Here is a 15,827-nt window from a genome sequence, read left to right as displayed (position 1 = left end):
TAACAATCCACCAGTGACATCTAGCAGATGTAGTGGTAACTCAGTAGAATCAAAAATAAATCTCAAGGTGTAGTTAACATGTGATTCAGTCCCTCTATCATGAGTCCCGACTAGATGGCAGGTCATGGATAAATCATCAAATCTCAACATCAGTCTTATGATAGATTCGATCAGTTCAAATCTAATTATGATTTTTATAAATTTTTTTTCATCAATCATACTATTGTGGCCACAAATTCTCAGACTTAGCTTCTTAAATCTTATAGGACTACTCCTCTCTATCAAGATCGATAGATCCCATCTTGATGCATATCCTACTCTTACAGTGGACAACTATCGTCAACATCTACTACAAGAGCTCATTGAGATCTATATTTATGTGTCAATTAAACTTTAGCAATCTCACTGCAAGCAGTAGTACCATCTCAGATCAAAAGATCAGTCGCACAACTACAGCATCAAGACAATCACTGATGATCGAATAGAAATTCAAGTGATCTCTCATATGATCACGCTTAGTATTAATTATTCTCTAACAACTATTCACACTCATTGTCCAGTATTTCTACACTGTAGACTAGAGACTCATCTATCCTGAAGAAAGCGATATGTACATCAGTCTATCCGGATCGATCACCATCCTCATGATGATTCTATGATCGAAAGTATTTAAAAATTAAATATATGTCTCTAATTCTCAACTCTTCGAAAATATGTATCGTAAGTTAATTCTATGGATGATTCAAGGATACATCACACTTGAATGAAAAATAAACTTGTCCTTTATTGATTAAATCAATGTATAAAGTATAAAATTATATCTTCCTTTATTACAATGTATCAGCCATATTGGCTTCTAAGATATACATCTAACATATTAGTGACAGAAGCATTGCCATCGGTAATGCTATCGCTAATATGCATATTAGCGATAGTAAAAATGTTATCGCTAATAGCCATCGCTAATATCTTAATTTCTTATAGTATTAGCTAGCTCCACTCTCCCTGAGAGGTCGAGTTACCATCCTACCCCCAAAAGATCCTCACCGGACTTCATCATGGTGGAGGTTGGGTTGGTGTAGGCATTCTTTATCGAAACAAAGTTGGCAGCCTAAGCTGTATCATCATCCACCCCTTGGGTAAGGGGTCATCTTGCCGATCTCCCTCATTAGTAAAGGTGCCTAGCTTGGCTCCATTGTTTGCTCCTTTGAGGTCGAGCATAAATCATTGGTTATTCCCATTGTCCACCATTTGGACTCTATGTTAGAGAGTCACTAGGTTGTCGGGACTTCTTCCACGTGATCCTATTGCCATCTGATGGGGCCAAGCTCCATGCAATAGACTCCAACTTCTATATCATGAACACCTTTGACTCCTTCATATGGATAAGGACTTTCGAGCTCCTTACCTTCATTTTATTTTTGGGTTTAACCTTCTTTTTTATCTTTTTCAGCTTGCACACAACTTTTGCTTCCTCATAAAGCATGGAAGAAGTCAAGGGTGGACATGGCTGAGGCTCAAGGAAGGACAGATGTGGCTGAGAAGTGGGCAGCCAAGGTAGAGAAGGCCGAGGAGAGGATTAAGAGGCTCCTTGCCAAGGTGGAGGCCGAAGGTTGGCGACTGAGAGAGAAGCTGAAAGCCATTGAGAAGGCTACCTGCAGAAGGGAAGGTCATGTTGGCAGAGGCCAAGGTCATAGAGGAGATTTACCATGAGAAGGAGGCTGCCGAGGAGAAGGTCCAAAAGGTGGTAGAGTACCGCACCTTAGAGCAATTTACAAATGAGCTAGCTGTCTTCAGCATGGAGTCTTACAATTTTGAATTTACCAACCGTTGAGCTAAGGTTGAGGCCCTCCACCCCAATCTCGACCTCGGCTCCTTAGATAATGGAGGTTAGAGCCATACCAATCTTGCAGCTACTCCAATGGTGTACAGGCATGTTGCCCCCTCCATTGAGGTAGAATTGACCACCAAGTTCACCACTGCTACACTGAGCACCCTACTTCTCTAGCTGATGTATAGTTGTTGGGACCTTTTTGTTTTTTTTCCCTCTATTATTTTGTAACTTTTACTCAATATGATCAAGTTTGTTTTTTAGTCGATTAGGCCGACCTTTGTATAAACTCTTTTTAATATTAATGAAGCCTTTTCTTTGCTAAGCGTTTGTCTTCATTTCCTTCTTTTGCTCTTCTTGTCATGTATGTACTTGGTTCTTCCACACCATTTCTAGGAGCTTAGCAAAGCATAAGTTCGTTATTGGTGCTCTATAGGATTTACTTTAGCATACTACATAAGTCCCCTTTGCTTGTTTGGAAGTGAGGAAGGTACTTTGAGGGTCTCCTTGGATTATGATTTTCCATATCTTGGTTGACCGAGGAGAGCTTCCATTCAATTTCTTTTGATACAAGGAGCGATACTTTAAAAGTCCTCTTAAGGGGTTGCCACTTGCATTTCAATCGATTGAGATCTCGAGCTTGATTTATTTCAATATGAGAAGTGATACTTTAAGGATCCACTTATGGGGTTATCCCTTGCTTCTCAGTCAACTATGGTCCTGCCTTGACTCATTTCGGTAGGAGAAGCAATACTCATTGATTATCAAAGGCTAAGACTGGACAGTGTCCAAGAAAGGTCCATTCATGAAATATAGACCTACAAAACTCATATTATTGAAAATTTTATTAAATCAACCATAAGAAAGGGAGATTACATCACTGATAATAAGTTCATAAATTATTAGAGTTCTAGGTCTGAGGCACTAAAGTTTCATCAAAGTGTCATAGTTAGTAGGTCCATGGGCAGCATAACCTCCTTGCTCTAATAAGGGCCCTCCCTATTTGAGGCTAGTTTTCTCTGCTCATTGGATTTGATACTTCAGCTTTTTACAAGCCAAGATTGCCAAATCTGGATAACTTTTTCTTGACTCGGGAGTTGTAGTATCAGACTACTTCCTATTGGTATGCTACCATCCTTATCCAAGCTTGCTCCCTTAATTCTTCAGGCAAGTCTAAATTTGCTTGGAGGTGTTTCAAGTTATTTTGCTCATCGAAGGTCTTGACTTGAGGAGAAGGGATGCCGACCTCAAGTAGGATCATAGTCTCTATCCTGAAGGCTAAGTTGAAGGATGCCTCACCAATGGGGATCTGTTAGGTGGTTCGATACATTCATAATACACTGTAAAGCTCCTCCACCCATAAGCCCTTGGCTTAGTCCAGTCTCGCTTTTATGTCTTGCAGAAGTATTTCATTAGTTACCTCAACTTTACCATTGATGTAGGGATGCTTGATAAGTCAGATAGATGATGCCGAGCTTCTTGTAGAAGTCTTCCAACTAGACATCGTCAGATTATCAATTGCTATTGGTGATAATGACCTGAGCTAGATCAAATCGATAAATGATGACTTTTCATACAAAATCTCACACCTTGGCCTTGGTAATGTGCGCCAGTGTTTTGGCTTCGACCCACTTTGAAAAGTAATCGGTGGCAATGAATAGAAACTTCTATTGTCTCGATGTTAGAGGGAATGAGCCAAGGATGTCTATCCCCCATTGTGCAAAAGGTCATGGTAAATCGATCGGTGCCAAGGGAGTCACAGGTTGGCATTGGATATGTGCGTTATGTTGGCACCAATCATATCTTTTCATAAGCTCAGCTACATCTTATTATAGAGTAAGTCTATAGTACCCTTAACATGACACTTTGTAGGCCAGAGATTTGTGCCCCAGGTGATTGCTGTCTATCTTGTCGTGCACCCCTCAAAGTATGTAATTGGCCTCAAAAGATTGCAGACATTGAAGAAGAGGTAAAGAAAAGGACCTCCTGTGAAGAAATAACAAGGTGTCTGATGCCTTAGTTTTCAAACTTCATTCAAATCAATTGGAAGTATTCTATTTTGAAGATATCTAATGATGGGGTCTGTCCAACTTGACTCCGAATTGATCGGCATCATTGGAGTGGACTCCTCAATATTGGGCTTCTATAAGATCTTGAAGTGCAGGCTCATCTTGAGATCAGTAGACCCAAAGGTAGTGAGCTTTGATAGGTCGGCTCTGGAATTTTTCAACTTAAGGTCTTATTGTATGTCAAAGCTGGTGAGTGCCAAAGAGCATCCCCCATATGTTGCAAGTACTTCATGTCAGACTCCCATGCTTCATATTCATCTCAGACTTGGCTAATGATAAGCTGCAAGTCATTGAAGGCCTTCAGTTGTTGCACACCCAACTTTATTACAATCCTAAGGCTGGCTAGGAGAGTGTCATCCTTACCTCATTGTTTAAGATTTTAAACTTGAACTATAGGATGTATTCAGCAACTACTCCTATCAGATCGGTGTGGATGAATCTGGCCCCTATGCCTATCAAGTTTGAGGATCTATCCACATGCAAGGTCCAAAATTTATTATCCACTTGCTTCGACACTCACCCTTGGGTAGATTCTCCTTTGGGATGGTGCACTCGAGGATAAAGTGGCAAGCACCTGTGCCTTGATAGATAGCCAGGGTTGGTACTTTGTATCAAATTTTCTGAGTTCAATCACCCGTTTAATGAGCCGATTGGAGGTATTGGTTGGTGGAGGATAGCTTTCATTGGTTGGTTAGTTAGGATGACCACTATGTATGCATGAAGTATGGGTGTAGCCTCCTAACCAAAGTCACCAAGGCATATATACATCATTTTCTCAAGCCTCAAGTATCTTGTCTCAGCAACATGTAAAATTCTACTAGTATAATAGACTGATTTTTATAGCTTGCCTTCTTCCTGAACGAGCACCAAACTTATCATGGTCGGAGAAACCACCATATATGAATATAATTCTTTGTTTGGCTCGAGCTTGTTGAGGAGTGGTAGGGATCCAAGATATCTTCTTAGCTTGTCAGATACCACCTGACACTCCTCGATCCATTGGAAGTTCCGGACCTATTTCAGAGCTTTGAAAAAAGGCAAGCATTGATTAACCGATTTGGAGATAAATTTAGGTCATAATTATCGAGAATTCAAGACTAATCCTTTACTTAACTGAGTAGAATTTTTTTATCATCATAAGTAAGGTGCAAGTAAGGTATTTTCAAAGCCCGCTTACCTACCTTTTACTTAGGATGGGTTACTGAACCCAATCAACTTCTTTTTTTATGATAGGAGGTTGGATTCCGCAATCGAGGGATTCACATAGTAGGGGGCAGCAAACATAGTGATATGGGTAGGCACCAGAGGTTTTCAAGATGTGGGAAAAGAAGATGAGTCCTATCTCATGCTTCTTCACTTCTTTTTCATTCCCTCGAAGCAGCTACCTTCATGCGGCATTGCTTCAACAGGCTTTCACCCATTGCAAAAAAATTTCATTGCTATCTCCCATAGGAGTCTGGGTTGCATCTCAGTCCGATCACAAAGAGAAGGAAGAGATCTTAGAAAAGTAGGTTTTTACAATCCAATAAAGAATCAAACTTATTTAAATATTCTATTATTTTATATTTTCTTGAAAAAGGTGCTCAATCTATGAAAACTATTTGTAATATGTTAAGTAAGGCACAAAATCACCATCCTAATATCCAAACTTCAGGATAGGATTTCACTCCAAACAAAGAGAATTTTTTTTGTTTACTTCGCAGTAATAAACTGATCAAGATGGGGTGTTTGGTCTACATTGGTATATGATTTGCGATGCATGCTATGATGATCAGAGAAATGTGTGGTTTTTGAACCCATTAAGATGACCAAGGAATTTGCTATTTCGATTCTACTAGTCCTTAGGAATAGCATAGCGATGGATAATTCAAAATGAACATTGAGAGAGCGAGAAGATGAAAAAGAGTAGAACATATTTGATAATAATGAGAGAGAGTACCAAGACTAGTTAGAGGAAATTGTTTGGAGTTTGCAGTTTGAACAATAAGGAACTTAGATGGAGAATGAGAGCGAGAGAGAGAGAAGGCATGAAAGTTGGCAGAGAAGAGATGTCTTGCCATGGATAAGTATAACCTTTGACATGAGACTGATCAACTAAGCCTGGCTATTTTCACCCCTTTGCTTACTTAGGGTGTCTATCTTCTAGATGAGACACTAGATCTCTTTTATCAACTTTGGAGGCATCATCTCTAAAGGAGTCCAAATCTTTTATGAGTTGCATCAATTCCCCGCTGTGAAATCATAAAGTTGAGAAATTTTTTAAAAGTCACTCTGAAGGCACACTTTCTTGGATTGACCTTCATCTGGAATTTATGCAAAGTGGTGAACATCTCCAAAAGGTCAATAATATGGTGGCTGGCTTTTTGGCTCTTGACTAGTATATCATCCATATAGATCTCTATATTTCTACCAATCTGCTCTTGGAAAATCTTGTTCACCAGCCATTGATAGGTCAACTCTATATTCTTTAAGCCAAAAAGCATGACTTTGAAATAAAAAAACCCTTAGTCAGTAGTAAAAAAAGTCTTCTTCTTATCCTCGAATGTCATCCAAATTTATTATAATCTGAGAAGACATTGTAAAGGTGAGAAGTTCATGACCCAAGGTCGCATTCACAAGTTATTCAACCTAAGGCAATGGATAGAGATCCTTAGGGCATGTCTTACTGGATCAACAAAGTCGATGTAGAAGCACCACCTCCCATTGGCCATTTGATAAGGATCAAATTCATTAGCCACTTTGGATAGATGACTTCTCGAATGAACCCAGTTTGACAAGCTTATCAACTTTGTCTTTGATCAACTTCTGGCATTTTGGGGCAAAATTTTTTTTTGCTTGATAGGTTGGTATTTATGGTCCACGTTTAATTAATATACACATCATTTCAAGATCTATGCCTGGTATATCTAAGGATGATCAGGCAAAGATATCTGTATTTGACCATTGCTCCCTTAGCTCATCTTGTATGTCCAGTTGCTTCACCCTCTGAAGGGTCACCATATAGTTTATACCTCTCCGATCCTACTTATTGAAAATCTTACTAGTAGATGGTAGGTTGATATGACAGCCTATATATATTTAGTCCTAATCAGTCTAAAGTAGTATTGTAGGCCGACATACCTTAATGACTAGGAAGTCTAGCTTTACCATTGATTGTCTCGGTTCCTATTCTATAATGATCGAAAGGGTGATTACCCCATCAACTAGGACTGCATCCCCCGAGAAGCCAACAAGGGGACAATCAAGCTTCCCTAACCGATCTGTGGCTAACTCCTTTTAGAGAATGTGTCATAAAATAGCACATCAGCAGAATTTTTATTATCAACTAGAATATGAGGTACATCATAAATTGCTATGGTCAGAGATATAATGACCGCATCATTATGTGGAGACTGAATTCTTCGAAATCTGTCTCGAAAAATATGATGATGTCCTTGATCTTTAGCTTCTTCATAATTGTCCCTCCTTCATATGTGAGAGCACTAGATGTATTACTGATTTGCCTCCTAGTAATGGTATTGATGAGCCTCGTTATGGGTTAGTTTTTTTAGTTTTTTGCAAGTTGGGGATGCTTAGGTCGGGCTTCATTCTATCCTCGTCAATCATTAAGGTATCGATCCAACCATCCATGATGGATGAGCACCTCAATCTCTTCCTTAAGCTGCATACAGTCTTTGATATCGTGGCTATGATCAAGATGGAAGAGAGTATTTATTTAGTTTTCATCTATTAGGTGGAGCTCGCGTCCTTCTCAGGCATGACAAGTATCCTTGATCTTTGATTTTCATCAAGATCTATGCTCCTAGTACATTAGGGGGTTATAAGTCCCAAACCTCAGGGGTAGAGATCATGATCGTCAATCCTGAGGTGGGGTCCTTGATCTACATCGTCAAGGTAGAGTTTGAGATCGATGCAAATTTCTTCCATGGTGACTGTCTTACTTCACCTCATTCTTTTTGCCTTCATTTTTTTCCTTCTTCTCTTTGGGTTTTTCTCAGGTAACCCCTCGTGTGACTCTATTACTTCGTTAGCATTAGGATACTTCTCTGCTCGAGTAAGCATTTCTATAAAATCTTTGAATATCTCTTTTCTAAGGAGAAGAGAATTGTCACTTAAGGAGTCATCTTTTAATGTAGATATGGCAACAAACTTCTAGGATGGCCGCATTGAAATGGCTCATATAGTCCCTAAGGGACTCTCTTTCCCACTACTTAATCCTGACAAGAAAGTCTGATCCATAATGCTACCTCCTATTGCGAACAAAATGAGCCATAAAAGATTGGCGGAGGTGCTCAAAAGAGTAGATTGATTTTGATAAATGATGCCATAATGTGGAGGGTAAGGCTCAGTAAAGGATGTCATTTGTCACCTTATGAAGGAGCATCAAGGTCTTAAAGCTTTTCAGATGGTCGATGGGATTGGTCATCCCATCATGTAGTCCCAACTAGGGCATTTTGAACTGGTTCAAGATTAGTTTGTCTATGATGCTTTTGCTAAAAGGTGGGTCTATATTAAAGCTGATATCATCATTCTATGCTTGAGCTCAACCTCATAGTGTTTCAGTTTGTTTGTTCATTTTCTGAAGTCTTCGGTCTATGTTGGTATCTCTGGCAGTGTAATGCTTTATATGTCGAGGTGGGGAGGCACCCCAAGATGGTCCTTCTCCGATTTGGGTGTTGGAAAATGCCTTTGATGACTACATTTAGGACTTCTTGGCTGGCTATGTTGGCTTTGTTGTGCTCAATCTGGGGTATAGGAAGGTGACCAAGGAAGTGGTTGTTGAGCCAAGTTTGATGTGGATTTTCATGTGGTAGTGGGGCAGCAATTGCCTACAATATCCCCCGCATTTATTGTACGAGCAGGTTGAACTGCTAGAGGCCCACCCCCAGTGTGTGCTGGATGGTGGAGGCTACGCTTGGGGTTGTGGAAGCAATACCTTGGCCACTGGAGTGGGTGCTTTGGCTGGTGGCAGTGGTGCTTTGGCCAGCCTTGATACTGAAGTGTTGGTACAATGCAAAGCATGAGATTCTCCTCTATATTGTCTCATCGTTATCGAGCTTTTCTTCATCCCTTCACAAAATGGAGCAGTGATCTTTCTTCTAGCATCAATCTATTTATGCTACTCCTGGGTTGATCCTGAGGTTCGTCAATTCGAGGTCACCTGAGATTACCTCTGTGTGGTAATGTTGAAGATGAAGGCTGGACCTACAAAAAAAGTTCCTTGACGGGAGTTATTTCCTATGAGGATGCTCTAACGCTTGAGTTAGATGAAACATAGAAGGGAGAGGAAGAGAATTGAGCTTATTTGGGTTCCTAGCCCTCTCTATTTATAGAGGAAGGTCGTAGGCCGTTTTCATGATATGTGGTACTAGAATCCACAAAGATCTCGCTCCACATGGTGGGTGCAGCCAAGGTGAATTATTCATCAGCCATTTAAGATAGGTTATCATTGTTATCTGGATTTGGGGTTGACCTTGCTTGTAACCACCGCTGAAGATCATAGATGGGTACAACTTGAATTTTCACATCGTCTAATTGGAAAAGGATAGATTAATTATAACTAAAGAGGTCCGGTCCTCGACATGTACCAAGGTCAGTGTCTTACCCTATAATAGTAACTAATCGTCTTTTTTCTCTATTGATTATTACTTGTAAAGTGCTATTAACATCTGACTATTGCCAAGCATCTAATGAAGGCCATTCAATAAAATTTAGAAAGCTGGGAGAAGAATTAGAAATATTTGTTTGTTGCAAGGCCAAAATCTCCTGGTCAAAAGACTAGGTCTCCTCTTCAAGGGATGTCCTAATCCTCGAATGTTCCAGCACTTTGATTAAAAACCAGCAGAGTGCTACCAATAGTATAGAAAGATATAGGCACATAGAGTAAGTACTTCATCAACCTTTGCCAAATAACCGAAATAGCTAGCCAATAGATCAACAAAAAGATGATGAAACATACAAAAAAGATCATAGATAACCATGTCTCAATAAAATAAAGAAGAAATCCAATAGCTAAGTAGCCAGATAACAAAGAGAACATAGTAGAAAACATGGAGTTGGGTCCAATTCAGTAGCAAAACATGATAATTTTTAGCAACAAATAGAACATAACATAGATAGGGAGTCTAAACTACACTAGGAGGCACTGGCGACCCAACCTCCCTTCCAATCTCCTCACTAGCAACTTCATTTACAAGGTCTACATCGTCACTACTATAAATCGCACCTCTTATCCCTTTTAGAGCTTGTTCTTTTATGGATAAATGTTATGAAAAAATTGATTAATTTTTCATTGACCAACTTATCCATGTTCTCATACTTTTCAAAATGGATAAGTTAGTTTTCTATAGATAACATTTACCCATAAAATAGAGAAAAATCTTATCCATGTAGAGAGTGGCTAAATCATTTTTTCATCAATAAAAAAATAATATTTTTAATTTATTCCTAATATATCTTTAATCTTATAATATAATATAATATTTATATAATATAATAATATAAATCAAATAATATAATATATTATTATATATAATAATATATATTGATATAATATAATATCATATCATATATTATAATATACTATAATATAATTATAATAATATAATAATATATAACAATCTAATAATATAATATAATATATATTAATATTTTATAATATATTATACTATATTATTATATATAATAATATTAGATAATATATATTATATTATATCAATATAAGATATTGATATAATATAATATTATAATATAATATCATATATTATAATAATATATAATAATAAAATAATAGAATATATATTAATATTGTAATATTATAATAAAATAAAATAAAATAATAAATTATATATTAATATATTATAATAATATTATATTATATATAGTTATATAATATATAATAATATAATAATAATATAATAAATAATATATTTTATATATAATAGTATATATTAATATCATACTTATTATTATATATAATAATATAATATAATATAAATTATATTATACTAATATAATATATTAATATAATATAATATATTAGTATATAATATTATAATATTATAATATAATATAATATATTATTATATATACTCATATTTATATAATAAAGAATATTATGAAAAATATGGATAAATCATAGTAACTTATCCAAAAAATAGTAATACAAAAGAACATAGGTAACAGATTCCGTAGCCATTTTTTAATAATAAAAGAACGTAGATAAATTATTGTTCTATCTAAATATTATTTAAAAAATATTTATTCAAAAAAATACAGTTTTTTGAATAAATTTTTTACCTGCAAAAGAACATGCCCTTAATAATTCTCTTGAAGATCTAATGTCCTTTATAAAGCTCTTTACCCTTGCCTCCCCCAGGCTACCTTTGAGTTGTCTTTAACGCATCAGCCCAATGGGAAGATACAGGCTTCCAGGTGGTCACCTCTTGCTTGTTTGAAAGCTCAAGAGCGGTTTTTGTAGACCCCTCGGGGTTCTGGAAAATCATGGGAGGGGGGATGGAATTGATTCTGAATCACATGATTTTCTCTGGAACCCATCAGTCCTCGGGAAAGCATCTCCTTTCTCCTTTCTCCCTCGTCCACTATAAGAATAGAATTTCCCTTCACAAAATTTTATGATAAACAAAATGCATTATCACGCTAAATTACAAACGAAGCAAACTATATTGCATGAACGAAAAATGACATGGGCACTTTCTATGATACAAAGCCGTATATCATGCGAGAAGCCATAGATCAACGGTAGGTGGTCTTACAAGAAGCATCGCCATGATCAAATTTCCGAGTATCTATGCTCAAAATTCTCATCATTAATCATCCTTGTTGTAGTAACCCCAGCATTTCCCAAAGAGGATGACTGTTGGGAGAAAGCCAGCTATGCAGCCTATTGCAAGCGGCAGTTTTTTGATAACAAGCCCAGTTCCGTCCCTGTCATTTTGCTCCAGCTCCGGAGGCATCATAGTGGAGTTGCAGAAGAAGAAAAATACCCCACAAAGACCAGGATTTCCTTCGAAACTCGAACGCGGGAAAGTTGAGAACTGACCTTCCGTAGGAATTTGGCCATGCAAACGGTTGTGAGCAACACTGAATGAAGACAAAAAGTTGAGCTTGACAAGGGAGGAAGGTATGGTCCCGGATAAATCATTGAAAGACAAATCCAATTTCTCTAAGTTGAGCATGCCTGATAATTCATCAGGAATAGACCCTGACAGGTTGTTCCTGCTTAAATCTAGCACTTGAAGAAGCCTTAAGTTCCCAATCTCCTTCCTCATTGTTCCATTCATCATATTATAGCTCAAATCCAATGTCGGAGGGAGGTTTGTATATTTTTTATATTGCAGCTGACCAGTGCCAGTTTGATTTCGCCAAACGAAAAGTGGAAAGACTGACGAAGACCCAGCATGCCAAAAGGATTCAGAGCTGAGGCTCTTTAGCTTGGTTATGCTCATTGGAATCTCCCCAGAGAGTGAATTGTTGGACAAGTCCAGGTAAAAGAGAAAATCCAGACACCCCAACCCCACTGGAATGCCTCCAGTCAAGTGGTTCCAAGACAAATCCAGCAAACTCAACTCCTTACTATTCACTATCCATGAGGGTACAGTACCAGTCAGAGCACAAAATGCTACGACAAGAACTCGCAGGTTTTGGAATCCTTGAATTCCACTAATAGGTAACTCTTCTCCATAAAAATTCTTTGTAAGAACAAGGACTGTCAAGTTGCGGCACTCTTGTAGAGTTTCCAATCCTGATGAGATATTAGAGATACAATTATTTGACAGTGATAGGTCGGAGAGAGCTTGAAGGTCCCGAAACCTTCTGGGAATTTGTCCATAAAGATGATTCCTCGCAAGGTTTAGAACCTTCAAAGCTCTACATAAGGATAAATCTCTGGAATGATGCCGTGAAACTGATTCCACCCAAGATCCAGTTGAACTAGATGAACTAATTTTGTGAAGTCAAGGTTGATAGCACCATCGAGGGAATTGTTCCTCAAGTTAAGCAACCTAAGCATCGAGCAAGACGAGAGCGAATTGGGTAACTGACCTACCAAAGAATTAGATTCCGCAGAGAAACTCTCAAGCTTCTGAAGGTGGTTAAATGTATTTGGAATGGATCCAGTGAATCCATTAAAGGAGACATCCAGATAGGATAAACTCGCAAGGTTTCTAATTCCCTGTCCCAGCTCGCCAGTAAAGTTGTTGCTTGCCAAATCAAGCACTTCCAACCGCTGCAAATGAAACAACTCTTGAGGGAGTGGGCCTCGGAAGGAGTTGTGGGAGAGGTTGAGGAAGCTCAGCCGATCCAATTCTCCTATGGAGTTCGAAAGGATCCCCTTCAGACTTCTTCTCGCGAGATCCAGACCGACAACCCTCAAGCTTAGATCAGTAGAATTTGCTGCAGTTGATGGGGAGGAAACTGAGAACAAAGCACAACGGACCCCGACCCAACTGCAACAGTTAACAGAAGGATCATCATGCATCCTCCACCCATCAATCCCCGAATCAAGACCATTTGAGAAACGCAACAGTGCTCTCAGATCATTCAAGGTGCAGCTGAGGTTTTGGTAACTGGCTGCATGAATTGGGTAACAAAAGGAAAAAAGGAAGAATATAGAGTAGAAAGGACATCTAAGAAGCACCTTCAGGAGATTCTTCATGGCTTCTGTATTGAACCTGGCGTTGGTCTTTCGCTTTTCTGATTTGGGATCCACTTGAAGGATAAATTGTGTATATGCGATGGAAAAGAAAGGGAAGAGTTGGTGGGGTCAACGCCGTGGCGCTCATGTTGTTCTTTTGGTTCAGAGCTGTATTTTTTTTCGCGTGAAAGAAGATGATAAATATTTACCAAAAAAAAAAAAAACATAGAAGATGATAAATTTGCATCATTATCATCTGCTCGCTTAGACTCGGTGCTAACGGATGAATGATGGAGTTTGGAGCGCCTTACGATCTGTGCGGTGGGTGATCCAACGGTGGATTTGATGGATTCTGTCTTCGCGCTAAAGGTACGTTCCTTTCTGTTTTTCCACAGCCAGGTCATGTGGATTGCGTAACTTTCGCGCGGAAAGTCTTATGGTTAGTTTCCGTGGATGGAAGGAAAGAACGAGGCAAAAAGCCTATTCATATCGTGCGCCGCCAGAGCTGGAAAGATAACCCAAAAAACCCCACTCCAAATTGTGTGCTGCTAGACCAACTAACATATGCATGCCGGTTTCGTCGATCACCGGTAGTTTGACATGGTTAAACTCTCGAACGGTGCAACATGGGGAGGGAGGGGGTAGAACATTTAATTCTCCTGGAGAGAAGACAAGTCAAACACCACTACTACATAATAAAATATTAAATTTGAGGAAATATAATAAAGATTAAATATTACATTTTAGCCAATAAGTAGATGTAATAAATCAGTTAAAAGGAAGAAATCTGGTTAATCATGTGCAGTGGAAAAAGGTAAAACACAATACGTAGATACCAAATATTAATTGTTCTATGCACTTTTCTAGATATGATATCCACAAATTATTTTTATGATGTGTATCTTTATGGTATTTTAGAGTTTTGATTAGATAGCATCGTCATTTTGCTCACAATTCGAGATCACGAGATAAGTTCATACATGTAAAGTTTTGATCTTAGGTATCATGCCAGGGGCAGGGCATCACGGCTAGGACTTAAAATAGTTTGGATATCATCAGATAGTATCCATATGCAATTTGTAACATGTTTTGACAAATGATTTATTTGATTGGATCAAAATAAATTTTAGCCGGAGGGAACCAAGATAAGATTGAAAATAGGTCGGATATTATTTGATATTATCAATTTTATCGATCTTATTCAAATCAGATTTAGATAAAAATAATTTATTTGATCTGGGTTCTGATAAAATGATAACATATTTTCTGGATATTAGATATGAATTTGTATTTTGATTTTTTTCTTAAAATTGGACCTTTCCGCTAGTTCCAAGCCACTCAGTCACCATGATGGCATTCAACTCTATAATATGACTTGGCTTCATTATACTCATTAAAGGGTTGTTCATGTTATGAAATATATCAATTTTTTTCCTTTTTGTTAAGAAAACTTATCACGAATGCTAGTAAATTTGGTAAGGTAAACCCATCATTTGATATACTCATTCAACATATTGTGATATTTCATATTTTAATAATTAATTCTTTTCATAAGAAATTCAATTCTTCTTCCTTTGATAGAAAAATAAAAATTAAGTAACTTCATTTTTATTCTTTATGATATTTTCAAAACCTTTTATTGAAAATATTTGAAACTATAAATAACTTCAGCATATTCCTATATTTTTGTATAATTTACTCTTACAACTTACTTAAAGTATAGATAATTCATGATCCATTTTGTTGGGTATAAAATACCCCCAACCGAAGTTTGTAAAAGGCCGACCCTTCCAGGGCTCTTCCGGCTTCCGACTTGTATGGCGTCTTTTTGAACTCCCTCGACCATCCGAACTTTCATAATACCATCCGGACTTCTCCAATAATGAGCTTTCCCATTCATCTACTGGACTGCTCCAAATGCTCTCTGGGCTTCGCTATCAGTTGATTTTCTACAGTGATCGACTAATCTCCGAATCTCTTCCAGACCTCTTTCGACCACGAACGACTTTACTCCAAACTTCTTCCGAACTTCTACAGTATCCAGACTCCATCCAAGTTTCTATGGCGGTCGACCCCTTTCGGATTTCATCCGAAATCCTGGAAGGGCCGGCTCCGTCCGAACTTCTACAACGGATGGATTCCAGACGAGTTCCTACAAAATCCGGATCTCTACTCCGAACTTCTATTGCAGGTGGACTTCATCCGAACTCCTACCAGGGCCGGACTCTATCCAAACTTTTACAGAGGGTGGATCACGGATGAGCTTCTACAA

General features: G+C 38.0%; 1 protein-coding gene across 1 annotated transcript; it reads right to left on the bottom strand.

Moving 5' to 3' along the window:
• Nucleotides 1-11,563: 11,563 nt before the first annotated feature.
• Nucleotides 11,564-13,705, bottom strand: LOC140852555 (phytosulfokine receptor 1-like). The gene is given in 2 exon segments (XM_073245930.1): nucleotides 11,564-12,805; nucleotides 12,808-13,705. Coding segments are annotated over 2 exon segments (1,845 nt in total). The 5' UTR covers nucleotides 13,577-13,705; the 3' UTR covers nucleotides 11,564-11,729.
• Between the last annotated feature and the right edge of the window lie 2,122 nt (nucleotides 13,706-15,827).

This window comes from Elaeis guineensis, chromosome 11, assembly GCF_000442705.2.
Source record: "Elaeis guineensis isolate ETL-2024a chromosome 11, EG11, whole genome shotgun sequence".
Taxonomy (NCBI): Eukaryota; Viridiplantae; Streptophyta; class Magnoliopsida; order Arecales; family Arecaceae; genus Elaeis; species Elaeis guineensis.
This window is presented reverse-complemented; position numbering and strand designations above follow the sequence as displayed.